The following is a 17,495-nucleotide window of genomic DNA, read 5'->3' on the forward strand; positions in this document are numbered from 1 at the left end:
TCTTCCTCCCGGCAGGGTACTCCCCTCCTCTCCCTCCTCTCCTTCTCCCCCCTCCTCTCCTCTCCAAGCTCTGCGGCTGACTCCAACTACAGCACAAGCCATAGAAAGAAGGATGATAAGGAAAGTGTTTATAGACATGCAGATATATACTTGTCCTATGTCACTCATTCTGTATATGTATTGAGTACTACTGCCCCCAAAAACCTCCCAAACATATACTCCACAATGCACTGCCCTTATTGATTCTTGTGTGAGTACAGAACTATTAATCAATGTTCTCAAGACTGGAACACTGATAGTTCAGTCTTGTTTTCCTAATTACACACAGTTCCGTCTGTGCTTTTTCTCCTTCTACTTGATTCTTTTCCTTTAGAAATATCAGGGCAATAATATTAGTGTGCCTACAGTGCATTATAGATCAGACCACTCAATAGTTGTGAGCAACTAGGTCATTTTTGGTTTACATCTGCTTTGTGTTTTTAGGGGCATTAAACTGTGCTTTTGTACGCTTATGTGTTCTTGAGGTATTTACTGTATTGTGTAGTTGGCACTGCATTTATACTGCTATGTTTATTGGGGATGGTAAACAGGAAGTTGGTATTGCATTTCTACTAGGAATGTACCAAATCCATAAGTTTTGGATTCGGCTAGATACCAAATCATCCATAAAAGATTTATGAAATTATCTGAAATCGAATTTACATATTCAAATTTGTTTTGAATATAGTATTGGAAACAATAGAAAAACATCTGTGGCTGTACATTAGATTTTACATTACATTACATTTATATTAGATTAGAGTTACATTTTTGGGTATGTATACTGAAAGGAGGATGCCTAGTGCTCATTTAGCAGCACTTCTGCCTCTGGGTTTGTTGCTCTCTACATGGAACACTGGATCAAATATCTGCTTCATCTGTGGCTCTGATAACCCGATAAACAGAATGAATATGCCAATATACTTGACTGAATATAACTGAATATTTTGTTGTACACTGAATGAAGAAATGGTCTCTAGAAAAAAAAAGCTAATCAGGCAAAAAAAACTCTATATTGAAGGACACCGCTTAATAATCATTAAGGGAAACCAATAAGAATGTACAGTGGACAATGGGGTTTTTCCAACCTGCAGGACAAGATGCAAAGTGTAAAAAATGGGTACAAATCTCATATGTTTTGTGCACTTTGCACCCTACCCTGCAGATTAATAAACTGCCACAGGTCTCTGTGCGCCATAATGGGGTTTACCTTGCCAGAATATCTGAAAGCTTGTTCACTTTTCACCTAGACCTATTTCTTTGAGCCTCACTCATGTATCACATTGCTTTTGCCCTGCCACTAATGATCTCAGGTTGTGTTGTGTTTGTCTCCCAGTTGTCTCTTTCCACCTGCCCAGTATTCCTGTGTATCAGCTGTCTCTTCCTTTCAGTTGCCTCTCCCTATTTCTGTCTCTGCTTCCATTCTTTCTGTCACTACACTGCAGTGATGTGTGGGTCAAAAAAAACTTGACCTGCGCCCGTCCAATTCGCACCCGGCTTTCCCCCTCTATTTATAGACCCACCCTGCGATGACATCACATAAAGGGGCTTAGCAGAAACGAGCCTATAAAACAAGAAGCTATCAAGGTAAGGACCTGCCCACGAACTGCAAAAGGTGTGTTGAGGTGGCCCGAACCTGCCATGGGTATCAGGCTGGCTACTACACTGCCTTCTTACTAGATAAATACATGCACAGGAGACACATCTCTAACCAAAACATGTGTACAAATAATGTTAAACTTTATTAATGCATTTGGCACACACACTGCACTTAACTACCTATTGTTTTGGGGCTTCAGGTGTCATTCATATCCAGTTGGGTTGACAGGTCTGCTGTGCCCATGTGGATTTCCTCCAGCATTCAGGTTAATGGGGTTAACTGGGGAAATTGACTCTAATGTGTCTTTGCGGTTGTTGTGTGACATGTAATAGCTTTACAGTGATCAACGCCATTTATTTACTTAGCACCCTGATGTTACATAGCACTTTACATTATTATATATCAAAAAAGGGTCTTACAATTCTGCTACAAACAAGCCTAATGGAATAATAACTGGGTAAGAGGTCACTGTTCAAAGAGCTTACAATGTAAAAGTTACAGATATTGCAGTATCATGTAATGATTTTTGTTTTGAGATGCCATTGTCATCTATTACTTCAGTTATTATATCTTATATGTGTAGCATAAGATATGAAACCTGAATGCATTCACGTCAGTTCATTATATTTTGTGAGCTTGTGGTTATTTCTGTACAATCTGGGGCCATTGCTGAGTATTTATATTATGTTATCATGTGAGTTTCTTGCTAGCTAGTGACATCTAGTGATAAGCTACGGACATCACATGCTGATATTATCAGAGCTAAACGCTTCTTGAAATATAATGGTTAGTCAAGTGACAGTTGGATGTACGTTGATTTGGAACCTTGTGTTGATCCTGTGTTTAACGTTAAAACAAAAAAATATATATATCCAATATATATATATATCTATGGTATTGTCTTATTGTTAACTCACACATAGGACTTAAAATGAACCTTTTTTATTTATATTTGATATTTTTCTGATGAATTACATATGCACAAGCCAGACTGGGTCGTTATCATTATTTACATATATAGCAACAATACGTTACATAGCTTTTATAATACACAATACACATAAATGCAGTGTTGGACCTGGGGCAAAGCCCCCTCTGGCCCATTTGCCTGAGCTGTAACCCCTCAGACTCTCCGTGCCTACCTTTTTCCTCTTGCGGGTGCACCAAGGGCCAGGGAAGGAAAGAGGTCAGAAGCCAAGAAAAAAGATTCATGGAGGGAGTGGGTCTGACCCTGGATAAGTAGATATAGTTGAAGTCAGGGCTGGAACTAGGGGTTGGCAGACAGGCCCATTTTTGAACAGTGTTTTTTCTTGCAAATTGCTGATCTAGCACTTGCTAGATGCCTTGTATACATAAGGCTGGTATAAATAAAAGATGGCAGCTGTCAAAGCATACAAACAGTGTGAGTAAGAATGAGGTCTTTATTTTTATTACTTGTGAAAAAGTGACCATCAAAAACAATTATGCTTGTGTTACCATTCCCTGGTTGGCTGGATGCTATGAACAATGACTATAATTGGCATATTTGAGTTCAGGGTCGGACTGAGGGGCCCAAAGGGGCTGCAGTTTCAGGACACCCTCCAAACCCCCCCACTCGCCACACCCCGAGAGTGCACATGCGCGCAATGTGTTTTTACCATTCTATGCATGATTAGAAGAGGCCCGATATAAGTGTATCATAGAGTAATCAGGAGAAGGGGCTGGTTATGTTCACCTTTGTAGTGCAAACAACATAACACAAGAACATTTCCAAAGTCACAGATTTTTATTTCATTTTGTAAAAAAGATCTCTTTGAGAAAACTGTTGTGCTCCAATATACAGACTGAAGACAGTACACAGGCCCAGACAGAAATACAGAAGGGAAGACAGAAATGAAAATGGGAAAGAGGACGGCTTGATAGATCTGCTTTCCCCTTCATAGCTACATGACAAACATCTTGTGGATTATGAAGAATAGGAGCTCATTTTGGGACTTGAATCTTCCTTGTCAGTGTTGCTCCACCTAAATGTACCTAGATTACAGCTCTCAGCATCTCCTGAATATTTGCAAAAGTTAAACAATGAAAGCTGTTGTACAGCAGCATTAGAGACTGATTCTTAAAACAACAGTGCATTGATACAAGAGGATCTTCCAAAGAGAATCCTGCTTAGTCGGTTTACCCTTGACTCTCTGTTCTTTATACAGTTGTTGTCAAGGTCATTAAATTAACTTTTTCTATCTCTAACAAAATTGGGAAGGGATGCACAGGGATGCCATCCCTTCACTTTTTTATTTCTGTGAAATAGCATCCCCTCAGTGGGGATATAAGAGTTTTGAAGCCCGGGAACTTTCTTTTGCTCCTCTCCACTTCAGCGTGCAAATAAAATGCAGAGGTATAAATATAATATAGTTAAATATATAGAAGATAAAAGGAGAAAAAAGATTCTGAGAGAGAAGTAGAGAAGAGCTAGAGTAGTGTTAAACAGATAAAGACGCTGTAGACATCAGAGAGGGTTATAGAGAAAAGAAGAGAAGAAGAAGAAGAAAATATGGGATAAAAAAAAGGTAGTAAACAGCAGCAGATTAAGGAATAGTGAGAGAATGATATATATATAAAAATATATGAAATAACCTTGGGTAGAATATGATGGGGTTGAACTATGTTATGACACACAAAACATAGGCAAGGTGCTGTGTTTGCAGAAGTGGAATTGTCAGCCAAGAAAAGTCATATTCACAATTTTCATTTTGGTGTCCCTACGGTTCAAATTCTTCGCTAAATCTATGCATACTGGGCATTAAACTGGGCAATAGAAGGAAATACTAAAATCGAAATAGCAAAATGGCTTTGCTTTAAAGTGGCTGAAACCATAAACTATTCTAACTATTATAACAATGGGTGTGGCTTGTGGTTCAAGCACTGATCTCTAAACAGTACTATATTTACCATTCTTAAACTTGATTTCAGTGTAATATTGGTAAACAAACATTTTTGAAGAAGAACCCTCTTGCATCTGTAATGTTTTAGAGAGGGTGTACATATCCTTTCAGAATTTAGGATGACATAAAGTAGTTATATGACAGACATAACTGCACGGTGAAGACAAAAGAAGTGGATTAGAATGTGTGTCTGTATCAATTAGTTGATATTATTTTCAACTAATTAGACCATATGTAATTAGCAGAAAATTTGTGTAAATACCTATACTAAAAATACATGATTAAAATGAATGTATAGTGATAATTGTTTAATAGGCTTTTAACCCATCAATTGATTTGCTTTGACATTCTTGCAGTAGCATACTGTGATTGGACCATTCTGACACTGAAAGTCATCAATGGATATTGTTGTATTATAAAGACAGACTAATATATTTGTAAATAAATCAGATTAAATACACTAGTGTGACTAGGCCTAGTGGGCCAAGCCAAAATGTGTCCTTTTACTGTCAAATTATAGGCAACAGTTGCAATTCCTGTGGGCAGTGAGAAGGTTGAAGGATGTGTAAACCCCTCCAAGTAAACATTGTAAACATGTATTGAGGATGGGGTGAGATTGTTGTTGTTCGTCTGAAGAAGGTTTCAGTTTTCCTCACTCAGTTCAGTGTTTTCCACTATTGGGATACAGGCCTGCCCCAGTTGTTTGTATAAATATTTCTGAGCATCTTCCCAGGCTGTGCCTCTCCTTCCAAAGCGTCCAACTGGACGGATCCCTCTTCCTGTGTACCAAGAAGGGTCAATGTCAGGATCTATGGCAGAGAAAAACAAGCTGATAATATACGTGTTTCAGATCCATTCTGATATCATGTTATCCATCCAAGCAGAGTCAGTTCATTGTGTGTGCATGGAGAACAAGACTGGCTGAATGACTGTAGACATTAAATTAAGACATTACTCTTAGAAGTAGCACTGAACAACTCATACGTGCCACTTTCAGTGAGATGTGTCAAAAGTAACTGGAGGTCAAATGTATCATGGTTTTGGTATATTAGAACCTACAGTATATCGCATTTTGGGCCAGACCCAAATCTATGAGAATACCTTATTTTACATTTTATCATGTGAAAATTTATAGTGAAAAATTTCTTCTAATTCAGGTTGAGTTTTTCCCATAGACTTCTATAGAGTTATATGTTTTTGTCACTGAACTGAATCTGTCTCCATAGGACAACCTGTAATTTAATAAGGAGAGCTTTCTCATATAATTGAATCTGAACCTATGTCAACAACAGAAAACAGTTTTGGTGTGAAACTATTGAAATATTTTCGGCTGAATTTTAAAATACAACTTTTATAAATATTTCTATGCACATTTTCACAGTGTTTCACCTTTATAAGTAAGGTAGATGGAAAATAAAGCCCTTATATTGGGGATTCTGTCTTCTTAGGGCTCCGATAGACAAATACCAGTAACTCTCATATTTCTTTGTTATTCCATTTAAAAGCACAAGCACTTAAGGGTGATGGCACATCACATGACAAGACTTGTATATCGCAGCAGTGCACAGTCCACAGACAATAAATCTTCCAAAAAAAGACTTTCCAAAGTATAACATTAAGATTGCTGCAAGTAAAACCTATTATCTGGGTTTGTGGGAAAATGTAAAGGGAGGCAATTTCCCTAGATTAGACACAGCGAGTTTTACTTGTGGCAATCTTAATTTTATATTTTGTTTATATTTTCAGATTTGTCGACCAAGGTACTGAAGATTTAACCCTGTTTAATCTCTTATTTGATACTTAGCACAGTTACCCATGGAACCAGCAGTTTATGACCTGTATCTATGAGTGCACATACACTACATTGCCACGTTTATTTATTCCTGGTGCATAAAATCAAGCAGACCGCTATGTATTCTGTGTATATGCAATTAGAATGGGTATTTGTATTCATTTTTCATTTTTTTCTATCAGTTATATTTATGAATTGATTATTGATGTTATTGTGAACATTTTCTATTTGTTAAGTCCATATGATAATGCTGCTTAAAATCACTATATTGATGCACAGGAACTTATAAAATGTAATTAATTGAGGAAAATTTTTTCCCCATTGACTTTATGGCAGAAAAGGATGATATAGCTCCTACATCTCTGACTCACCGGGAAAGTAGGAAAACTCCAGGTGAGCACTCCTACTCCTTACCATTTGAATATGGTTATTACCTATTTTTGTATGTAAAAAGAGGCTGAATAGAATAGATTTTAGTATATAAAGATAATAGAAGGATTACGAGGTAGAATAAGGAGAGTAGGAAAAGCCGACTGACGAGATCGACACTGCACTGAAACTGTGTTATGTGGTGTCTCATATCACTGCATTCCTTAAAGTGATACGGTGGGCTTAGAAAGCATTGTGTGGTAGGACGTGGCTGGTATTCGAAAGGACATGGAAGCACACACTTAGGGACAGATTTACTAAACTCGAGGGAATAATTCTAATTGAAAAAAATTAGAATTTTGAAGTATTATTTTGGGTACTTCGACCATCGAATTGATCAAGTTCGATCAAATTGAATGATTGGAACGATTCGAAGTAAAAATCGTTCGACTATTCTACCATTCGATAGTCGAAGTACTGTCTCTTTAAAAAATACCTCGACTTCATACTTCGCCACATTAAACCTACCGAGGTTCAATGTTAGCCTATGGGACCTTCCCCAGCACTTTTCTAAGGTTTTTGTGGTCGAATAAAAATCCTTTGATCAATCACTTAGAATCGTTTTTATTCGATCATTCGATCAAAGTATTTGGGGTAAATCCTTCGAATTCGATATTTGAATTCGAAAGATTTTACTTCGAGGGTTGAATTCGAGGGTTTTTTAACCCTCGAAATTCGACCCTTGATAAATCTGCCCCCACAAGTATGTCTATAAGTATGCTGTAGTGCTGTGTATGTTTATATAGCAATGAATACGAGTAAGTGTCTTGAATCTTGTTGTCCAGTTCAACTATGCTAGGGTTTCTACTGCATGCATCTGTGTGTAAGTATGCCATTTCAAAGCTCTACATTTGTGTTATATACTGTATATGTGCCTATGCACTCTTGTTAGTATGTACGCTAATACATGTGTAAATCACTAAACTTTCACCAACAGATGGTTTGCAGGCATGGACACACACACAAACATACCACTCCTCCTTTGAGCTGCAGATGCCATTTTAGGGTATAGGCCTGCAAGAGATTAAAATACAGTTTACAAACATGGTCTTCTTTATAGCGAAAATGCTGACTCAAAATTCAAGAAATTGTACATACCTAGCTTATATAATATTATTTTTGACCTGAAGTAAAAGAGTATGCTTAGCATAATGAAATCATTATGATTCTTGATACACTTTATAATATATATATTCATACCTTTGTACTGGATCACATAAATAATTTTTTTTATATTCATATGCATTAGAACCTTGCTATTTATTGTTACATATAGAGTAAATTATCCTGTGCACTTTGTCTTGAGGCAGACTGGATATCCAACCAAAATTCTGATTGCAGCTAGTGTCTATATAATGTTTATATATATATAAAAAAAGGCAGCACACATGAATTTTTTTTTTAGTTTTCCTAAGATACCAAAGCTCAGATGTAGAAATAAATCACAATTATGTTGCAACTTGCACACAACATACTCACTTCTTATATCCAGAGAGGGTTGCAGTGCTCGGCTTTGTGTCTCAGGCAGTACAAGGCAAAGCAGGAGCAGGCAAGAGATAAGGCCACACACCAGTTTCATTCTATTCTGTACGTACCCGCTGTTTGCAGGTAAAAGGCAGCTTGGTCCCAAATAATCTGTAAGAGGGAGAAATCCTGAGGATTAGAATGGATTCCTATTATAAAAAAGGTGCCCTGCCATTGACTTCTCCATATAAATTTACATAAAGTTTAATTGCTAAAATACTAATTAGCATCTACTTTTTACTCATTTTATCTACTATATATGTCTCTCACTTTCTCTTTATTGTCTTTATTGCTTTCACTTTATTTCTTGTATTCCCCGCCTACCCTCATAACCATTCTTCTTTATTTCTTTCAGCTCAGCTATCTACTTTTCTCCTGTTTCTACACTTTCTTTTGCCCCTCTGTCTCTCCTGTCCAACTTTCCTCTCAGGCCTCTATTTCCATCTTTTATGTCATCACAAATTTACTCCTGGTTATTTTTCTCCATTCATAATTGAGTTTCCCCTTTTTCTCTATTATATTGTTCCATTTGTTTTTCATTCAGGTTTTGCATACCTCTCCTCTTCCCTTTTTCTTGCCTATATTTTTTCTGCATTTTCTGTCATGTGTTATATCTCTGCATCATTTCTTTCTCTCTTTCTATCCCCCAGTGATCAGATGTTCCTCTTGCCCTCCAGTCTCTTCACCCTTTTTCTCATTTTATTCATTCTAATTTTATTTCCTTTTCCTCTGTTGTCTATTTGTATTACTTCTCTTTTTCTTACCAACTAATTTTTAACGTTTTCCCATCTTTTCTTTTTAGATGCTGAATCACTGAGATTGCTTTCTTAAATAAGAAACTACACATTCTTGTAGCAGAGCTTTATGCTTACAAAGATTAATTTCCAGTGATCATATAAGAAAGGTTGGGAAATGGTAGTACTGAAACCCTTTACTGTTCCACTGACATAAGTGTTACATGTCTCTTACTTAATCTACTCTTGTCTTTTCTGAAGTACAGTATCAATATATGACATAACTGATCTCAAAAGTTGAATACAGTCATATCGGATGATTTATATTTATGTAAGTAAGATTTAGATCATATGTGTTGCATAATACAGGTATACAAATTAAGTTCAGTTACATTTATCACATTCCGTAGTTGATCCTACATAAATAGTCAACTCTTTTAAAGTTATGCCCTGTATTAATATTGTGCAATTCATATTGTGCAATTCATATTGCATATTGTGTAATTAATATTGTGCAAAAATATTGTGCAACATTAAAGGGATATAGAGTATATAAAGCTTGTGAAAGGATCAACTGTTATGGCATTTTGATGTGCCCTATTATTTGGTTACACAGGTTCCATCAATGTCTGCTATCTGGATATTGGTTTTGCTGGACAGTATATATAAAAGAAACAAACTTTGTTTTATATCACACAGCACACAGTGGCACAATGTGTCACAACATTAATTTCAATGGAAAAAGGTGGGGTGATTTTTTGTGATGCAGCATATATTCTGTTCATTCATCAATAAACAAGGAATGCTTCAGTACCAATAAATGTGCTCACTGTACAAATACTTTAGTGCACCAAACTGGCTCACCAATGTCAGTAGTGGGATAGACACACTGCTCACATGTTTTGTAGTATCTCACGTTTCCACATAATATGCTCACATCAATGGAATCATTACAACCAATTTCAAAAATAAATATTACAGACTGATCAGATACTGTATATACACCTTGGACATGTGTATAATGTTGTCATGTTCTAAGAACCAAAACCCCAAGCTACAGACATGGACTTTTACAATGTAACAATAAATAAATGCAAAAAGTTCTGAGACAGCAGTCTGAGAGAAGAATACATAAATAATTACATTCTTTTTAGTTGCTTGTAAATTGCCAGTGTATATATAATAAAATATCACAAATACAAATATCCTCATTGAGCTCAGTGCCATAGGCAGTATTACATCTTAATATACAAATATTTGTACACAGTTGACACAGCTCAAACTGATTTACAAAGCAATAAAAAACGTTGTACATTTCCATGATAAAAGTTTGTGTGCTGTACACTACTCGTAACTACAATGCATTACCTTGTCTAAATCATTTTTTATTGATAGACATGAATCAAATAAGTGTTTTGTTTCCACCATGCAGCATGAGATACTCACTGTGTCTTTCGGTCAGGGGTTGGTAGTCCCCAGCAGTATTCTCTCAAAGATAAAGCCCCTCAAATCATGGTTATATTAGTTGTCTTGCTCTTGACGTCATTTACAGCCCCTCCATTAATACTTACACCCTCCCAGTTTTTACTTGGCCCCTAATTCCATTATGATAATTTCTAAAAAAAAACAACTCAAGTATGGCTTTTAATGACTCACTTGTGACTCTTATCTCTTCTCATTCCATTTTGATCTGAATGAAGCAAGGACGGACGCCTTTTCTTTTCTTTGTCTTTTCATATTAGCCAGTGTTTCAGATGCATATTTCATCTTCTGATGATTCGAATTTTGCCTCTATTTATAGAAACTGTAACTCGAGTATCTTTTATCATATTTATTCTCTTTCACATGATTGTAGGGAAATATGCCTCACACAGGGTGCAGGACATGTTTATAAAAGCATGCTTTTGATTTTACTACACAAGAACATGTGCCATAAAATGGAATACATGTTTATAAAACTGCAGCATTAAAACTAATGTGGAACTTCCTCTTTGGTGTAAATTAAGGTGTAACAGCTCTGAATTTATAATTTGCAAGTTTTTAATTTTCATTAAAAAAAACCCTCACTCACATGAAAATGTGAAAAAAACTCAACCACAGAAAAATCACATTCTAATAATTGTTTTCAATGAGTCTGTCAAGTATTGAATAAAGGTCCCCATGCATGGGTCGATATAAGATGCTGACAGATTAAGTCAGCAGCTTATTGGGCAGTGTATGGGGCCCTCCGCCTGGCTTTCCCAGTTGATATCTGGCGGAAAGTCAGCCAGATGTCTATTAGACAGGTTTAAAATTCTCATTGGATCAAGGACTGCATCGGTTCATTAATGCTGCCTGTATTCTGCTCATTGTGATCCGACTGTTGGGCCCTCAAAGTGGGAATATCGGGGAGAGATTTGCTCATTTGGCGACCTCACCAACTGAGAGGATCTCTGTATGTATGGCCACCTTTAGTCTTGAAAACTCTAATTAAAAACATTTTTAAATTTGGCTAATACAGCCAGGCCGGATTTGTGGAAAGGCCAAAAAGGCCTGGGCCTAGGGCGGCAGGATTTTAGGGGGCGGCATGCTGCCCAACCACACCCACATTGATTCAGAAACACTGGGGATGCAGAGGAGATACAATGATTTTTTTAATTTCCCGTGAGCCAATCCCCCCATCACTTCAGTCCCGGTGATGGAAATTTGCATGAATAAAGGGAAGGTAAAAGGGGCAATGAACGGCAGTGGACCTAGGGGCGCCTCCGCTATGTAAATTCAGCCCTGAATACAACTCCCAGTCACCAACATTCCAGTTTTGGAAACTTAAATTCACTATTTTGGCTGCAAAAAACTTAAATCACAGTAAAAATTCCAACATTAATAAAGCTGCCCCATATTATGCACTACAGAATGCTTGATAAATAAACAGCCACATATCTAGCAAACTCGAGAAGAAATCTGAGTAGTAGTAAAGTTGCATATTTAGATAATGTTATTAGTTATGCCATTTTCTATGCACCTTTATCCGACTTATGCCAGTTTCTAAATAATGCTTCAATACTCTTACCATTTGGCAATAGGTTGTATTAAGGGAAGGCAGTTCAGGGCAACAATTTCCCCTAATCTCCACATGTGTCTCTGCCCTAAAGGACAGATATCAGCAGCTTTACTCTGCCTGTGCATGGCCACCTTAAAGGGATTCTGTCATGGGGAAAAAAATATTTTTCAAAATGAATCAGTTAATAGTGCTGCTCCAGCAGAATTCTGCACTGAAATCCATTTCTCAAAAGAGCAGACAGAATTTTTTATATTCAATTTTGAATTCTGACATGGGGCTAGACATTTTGTCAATTTTCCAGATGCCCCAAGTCAAGTGACTTGTGCTCTGATAAACTTCAATCACTCTTTACTGCTGTACTGCAAGTTAGAGTGATATCACCCCCTCCCTTTTTCCCCCCAGCAGCCAAACAAAAGAACAATGGGAAGGTAACCAGATAACAGCTCCCTAACACAAGATAACAGCTGCCTGGTAGATCTAAGAACAGCACTCAATAGTAAAAACCCATGTCCCACTGAGACACATTCAGTTACATTGAGAAGGAAAAACAGCAGCCTGCCAGAAAGCATTTCTCTCCTAAAGTGCAGGCACAAGTCACATGACTGGGGGCAGCTGGGAAATTGACAAAATGTCTAGCCCCATGTCAGATTTCAAAATTGAATATAAAAACATCTGTTTGCTCTTTTGAGAAATGGATTTCAGTGCAGAATTCTGCTGGAGTAGCACTATTAACTGATGTGTTTTGAAAAAAATATGTTTTCTGATGACAGGATCCCTTTAAGAAAGACACTTTTCAGACTAAAAGGTAGTGTGGGAGAGAGGCTGGTTTACTAAACGATCAATAGTCTGTTCATCATTTTGTTTGATTAGAGTGTAATTTTGTTCAAGGAATGCATTTTATGTATTTTACTTTTTGTCGCTCCTTTTCTTCATTAGGTTGCCTATCATTCTGTCGTGGTCTGTTCGTCCATGAACAGATTGGCCACAACTAAAGCCCTCATTAAAACAATATTAGAGGTATATAAATATAGAGGTAGAGGTCACACTGCCTGTGTGATTATTCCTCAGTATTGTTAAAATATTCAACAGTATATTATATTTTTTTTTATATTACCCAACCTCTGATGTGGCCATTGGGTATAGAACTGGGCCAGTCATTTCTAAAGCCATTCAAAACCAGTATTTAATATTATTCAGTATAGTAGAGTGGCCTGCAGTATTGATCTGTAAAGGGCCCCAGTGGTAATAATTAATGTTTCTGATGGTGGCCCTGAATATTCTGACTGGGAGTTTTTTTGCAACCTCTAGATATAATTAATTTGGTGTTAAATTGTGAATTGGGTAATTTATTATATCCAGTTACATTGAATGTCAGAATTAAACGCCATTCAACAGAAAATGGAGACAAAGCAGCTTAGTTTCTCCAAGATTTTAATTCAAGTCAGCGGTAAACAAGCAAACTATATATATTTATTTTAAAGCAATAATGTATAATACAAATAAGGACTAGATACAACAGAGAGTATATAATGAGGCTCCATCTCACAATGCTCTTTGCTTGTTCTCAGTCAGGATTAGGTAACTTGGAGCTCCCAGTTTTTTGCTGAAGTTCCAGAATGTCATTTATAGCTGTTACAATGACTCTTTTCACAATGTCCATGATACTGGGGGGCCACATATTGGAAACCAATAGCTAAAGGCACGAGAACTTTTGAACATTTCATCTAAAATGTTCTAATGACATGGAGACCTAAAGCCAGAAAATCAAGTTGCGGGAATGCATGGGATACACAGTATATTAATTTGATATAGGTGAAGGTAACTTTCTGGACCTGCAATATAAAAACATCCCTCAAATTCAGACTACATTATCTTTTCATTCCTCTCATTCCCTATTTATCCATGTTCCAGTTCTATTCCTCCATGAGCAGAAATATCAGAAACATAACATAACCTGAGGATCACATGGGTCTATATAGGGCAGTATTGCAGTACGGCAGTTGGATGTAGGTGTGAACGACAAAAAAAGGAATCAGTGCGTCATCTCTGAGTCACAATGGGTTTCTGAAAGATAGAAGAGTGTTATATTATTACTATATATAAATATATATACACTATATTATGTTGCTTTAGTGCTGATGGTTGTAGCTGCTACTGATAAAAAGCTATTGATAGGATTCATTATCTCTATGTACTAGTGTTATTTCTTCACTCACAGTAAACAATGGAATCCATTAGAAATGTGATATAAACCTTTTAGCACATCAGCTGAATATCTTTAAGATGGCCATAAACACACAGATCCTATCGTATGAATGGAGGATTAGTAAGATTTTCGGATCGTGTGTGGAGAGTGCCGACAGCTTTTGTCTGGCGGAGATCGGTCGTTTGGTCGATCGGTCAGGTTTGATTTTGACCGATCCCGTCAGAGCCCATTGCACATCGGCCGAACAATCAGATTAGCCACGATACGAGCGGATCTTTGCATCTATGGCCACCTTAATTCAGGGGTGGTTGGACCTTTTCAGTTCAAGTCCCCTTACAGTCTTCGGTCATGTCCTCACTTAGTTCATAACAAGGTGTATATAGATTTAGGCATATAGGAAAGTATACATACAGAAATAGCTAATTCAGTCATAGCTCCGATAATATTTAGAGTGCATATAAGTTTCTGCCCAAAATCTCATCCCTATCTAAACTTTAAGCTGCGATCGGGTATTTCTAGAAGTGAATAAGTATCCCCAACTCTCACTCTAACTGCCTGTCAGGCTGTGCCTGTCTACTACTTTTGCAGTTCCCCCAGGAGGGCAGCCTTACAGTTTGAAAAACTGTAATATTATATACTGTCCTAATATACAAACCTGCAGTAACAAACAGAAGATTACGTATACATATAAGGCTATATATATAAATATATGGATATATTGCAAATATAAATAGAGTTCAGCAGAAAATTATAATTATGAAATATTCAGAAAAAGATCTTCTTTGCTCTGGGTTATAGGGCTGTAGTATATGCCTAGAGCAGGGATCCCCAACCTTTAGAACCCATGAGCAACATTCAGAAGTAAAAGGAGTTGGGGAGCAACACAAGCATCCTGGGGTGCCAAATAAGGGCTGTGATTGGCCATTTAGTAGCCCCTATATTGAGGCTCTGTTTGGCAGTACACCTGGTTTTTATACAACTAAAACTTTGCCTCCAAGCCTGGAATTCAAAAATAAGCACCTGCTTTGAGGCCACTGGGAGCAACATCCAAGGGGTTGGAGAGCAAAATGTTGCTCACGAGCTACTGGTTGGGGATCACTTGCCTAGAGGTATACAGAGCTACTGATGGAAGTTACTTATTTGCTTTTAGTGTAAACATTAGGTTGTTTTTACAATACTTTTTTACAATACTTGGGAGTCTATGAAGCCTAGTTCACGTGGAGCTAGATTAAGCAGGCAATTCCTAAAAGTGGCATAACCTGCTACATATAATAACATTCAACATATTAGCATATATTTCTCACGGAAAAGATGCGGTCTGCCTTTCTGTTCTTCCCATTTGGATTGCGCTGGGTCAAGGAACCGCAGTACATTGCACTTTTTTCAACTGGTAAATCTAAAATAATAAATGAGTATTGTACATGTATTACAAATGCAGCATACAATTATATATTTTTACCTAGTGATACTTGCACCTATCTGTCATTAGTCACATGATTACCTTCTCTTATTAAATGCTGGGCCTGACATTGTCATAAAAGGGTCCTAAAAATATGCTGCTATTGTATTCATCATCCCCTTATCAGACACGGTGAGCATGAAACACTGTGGCCTATGTAATTCATGTATCTTGGGACAGAACAGCCCTAGGCAATTAAATGTTTGCTTCACAGCAACATTTGTTTATAGGTGAATATGCCAATGAGCTACTAGCCATTGAAATTACATGGATTTCCAGTGGAAGGTGCAGGGCAAAAGCAGTGTAACTAACTTTGATATGACTTATTTTAATACAATAAATATAATTTCCTCCTGATAGTGTACCCAGAATCTTTATGCCCAGGCTTACATAACCTTACATAACCTTGAACCCATATTAAAGGCCTACGAATACAGAATATATAATATGATGGGATGTAATAACACATTTTTATTGAAATAAATTTGGAAATATTCCATATCACCATCCATTGACCGTAATTTGAGGACATGGCAAAAGTTGACCACATTTAATATTTAACACATACACCTTAATACCTTGAATTAATGAAAGTAAAATAAGTCTGTGTGAAATAGGAGATGCCATGCAGGTTAATTGAAGTAAGGGGATCAGATTACTCCTTTTGTCTCTATTAAATGCTCTGAAAATTTGTGAAGGATGGTCCTGAAGCTGGCCATAGATGCAAAGATTTTCCCATCTCCCGACCCGCCACTAACCATTCAGATCAAAGTCTTACCAGTCAGATTAGTTAAAGAACAGATCAGCAATGTTCTGCCCCTGACAGCAATCGTACGATATCTATGTCCAACCAAAGCTAGTGACAGTCTCCCACTGAAAATCGTAAGATCGGCAATACACGCAGAGATATTATCGGCAGCCGACAGAAATTTTCTAACCTGTCCGATCGACCAAACGAACGATCTCCGCCGGACGAAAAATGTGGGACTCTCCACACACGGTCCGAATATCGTACGAATCCTTGATTCGTACGATCTGATCTTTGCGTCTATGGCCAGCTTTAATGGCTAAAACTCTTGCTCCTCTTTGTTAGAAATGTGCTTCCTGCCACCCTCCAGATTTTGTAAAATGCAAATCTAATAGCGTTTGGATGTCACTGGATGCAAATAGCTGGAGTGCAGCAATGACTGGAGGGCCACAGGAAGGTAATTGGTAATGCAGGGACATAACAATAGAGAATCAGCACTAGCAGCTGAGACTGAGGGTGCGTTGTAATGAGTAACAATACTATATCAATATATGAAAGCAAGTATCTTTCCAAATGATTGAAGCCCTAAAAAGAGGGTGCTGTGGGGTCCTAGTTATTCTAGGAAAGATCGTTCCTTTCCAGTACAGATATTTAGACCAGAATTGTCAGATATAAAGATAGAATTAAATTCTAACTGTATCTGATGATTCAGCAGTAAACACTGGCTGATCGACAAACCTAGTCGATATCCAAGTTTTTTGCCAATATTGGCCATCTTGTTGCACACCATACACACACCGAATATTGTACATTGTTTCGTATGATAATATCTGTGCATCTATGGCCACCTTTATATACATAGTTAAATCGGGTTTCATAGTTAAATTGGGCTGAAAAAAGACAAAGTCCATCAAGTTCTACTCCTCCAAATGAAAACACAGCATCCATACACACACCCCTCCATACTTTCACATAAATTCTATATACCCATATCTATATAACT

The 17,495-nt window shown here is 37.2% G+C and overlaps 2 protein-coding genes across 8 annotated transcripts in view; both read right to left on the reverse strand.

Annotated features, from left to right (window-relative positions):
• Nucleotides 1–4,817: 4,817 nt before the first annotated feature.
• On the reverse strand, nucleotides 4,818–10,644 carry LOC121399171 (prolactin-releasing peptide-like). The gene is made up of 4 exons (XM_041579124.1): nucleotides 10,486–10,644; nucleotides 8,261–8,416; nucleotides 7,754–7,795; nucleotides 4,818–5,369 (listed from the first exon to the last, which is right to left on the reverse strand). The coding sequence occupies exons 2-4, from the start codon at nucleotides 8,358–8,360 to the stop codon at nucleotides 5,203–5,205; spliced, it is 309 nt and encodes a 102-aa protein (XP_041435058.1). The 5' UTR covers nucleotides 8,361–8,416; nucleotides 10,486–10,644; the 3' UTR covers nucleotides 4,818–5,202.
• Nucleotides 10,645–13,493: 2,849 nt separating this feature from the next.
• The window catches only part of LOC108703030 (melanophilin), a 35,377-nt gene continuing 31,375 nt past the window's right edge, over nucleotides 13,494–17,495 (reverse strand). For 6 of the 7 annotated variants that reach the window (XM_041578607.1, XM_041578605.1, XM_041578603.1 and 3 more), the window contains 2 exons: nucleotides 15,590–15,681; nucleotides 13,494–14,143 (listed from right to left, as the gene is read on the reverse strand). In XM_041578607.1, coding sequence (XP_041434541.1) covers nucleotides 14,120–14,143; nucleotides 15,590–15,681 — 116 coding nt within the window. In that variant the 3' untranslated portion in view covers nucleotides 13,494–14,119. The remainder of the gene's footprint in view (nucleotides 14,144–15,589; nucleotides 15,682–17,495) is intronic. The other variant, XM_041578606.1, reaches the window with a different exon arrangement.

This window comes from Xenopus laevis, chromosome 9_10S (assembly GCF_017654675.1).
Source record: "Xenopus laevis strain J_2021 chromosome 9_10S, Xenopus_laevis_v10.1, whole genome shotgun sequence".
NCBI lineage: Eukaryota > Metazoa > Chordata > Amphibia > Anura > Pipidae > Xenopus > Xenopus laevis.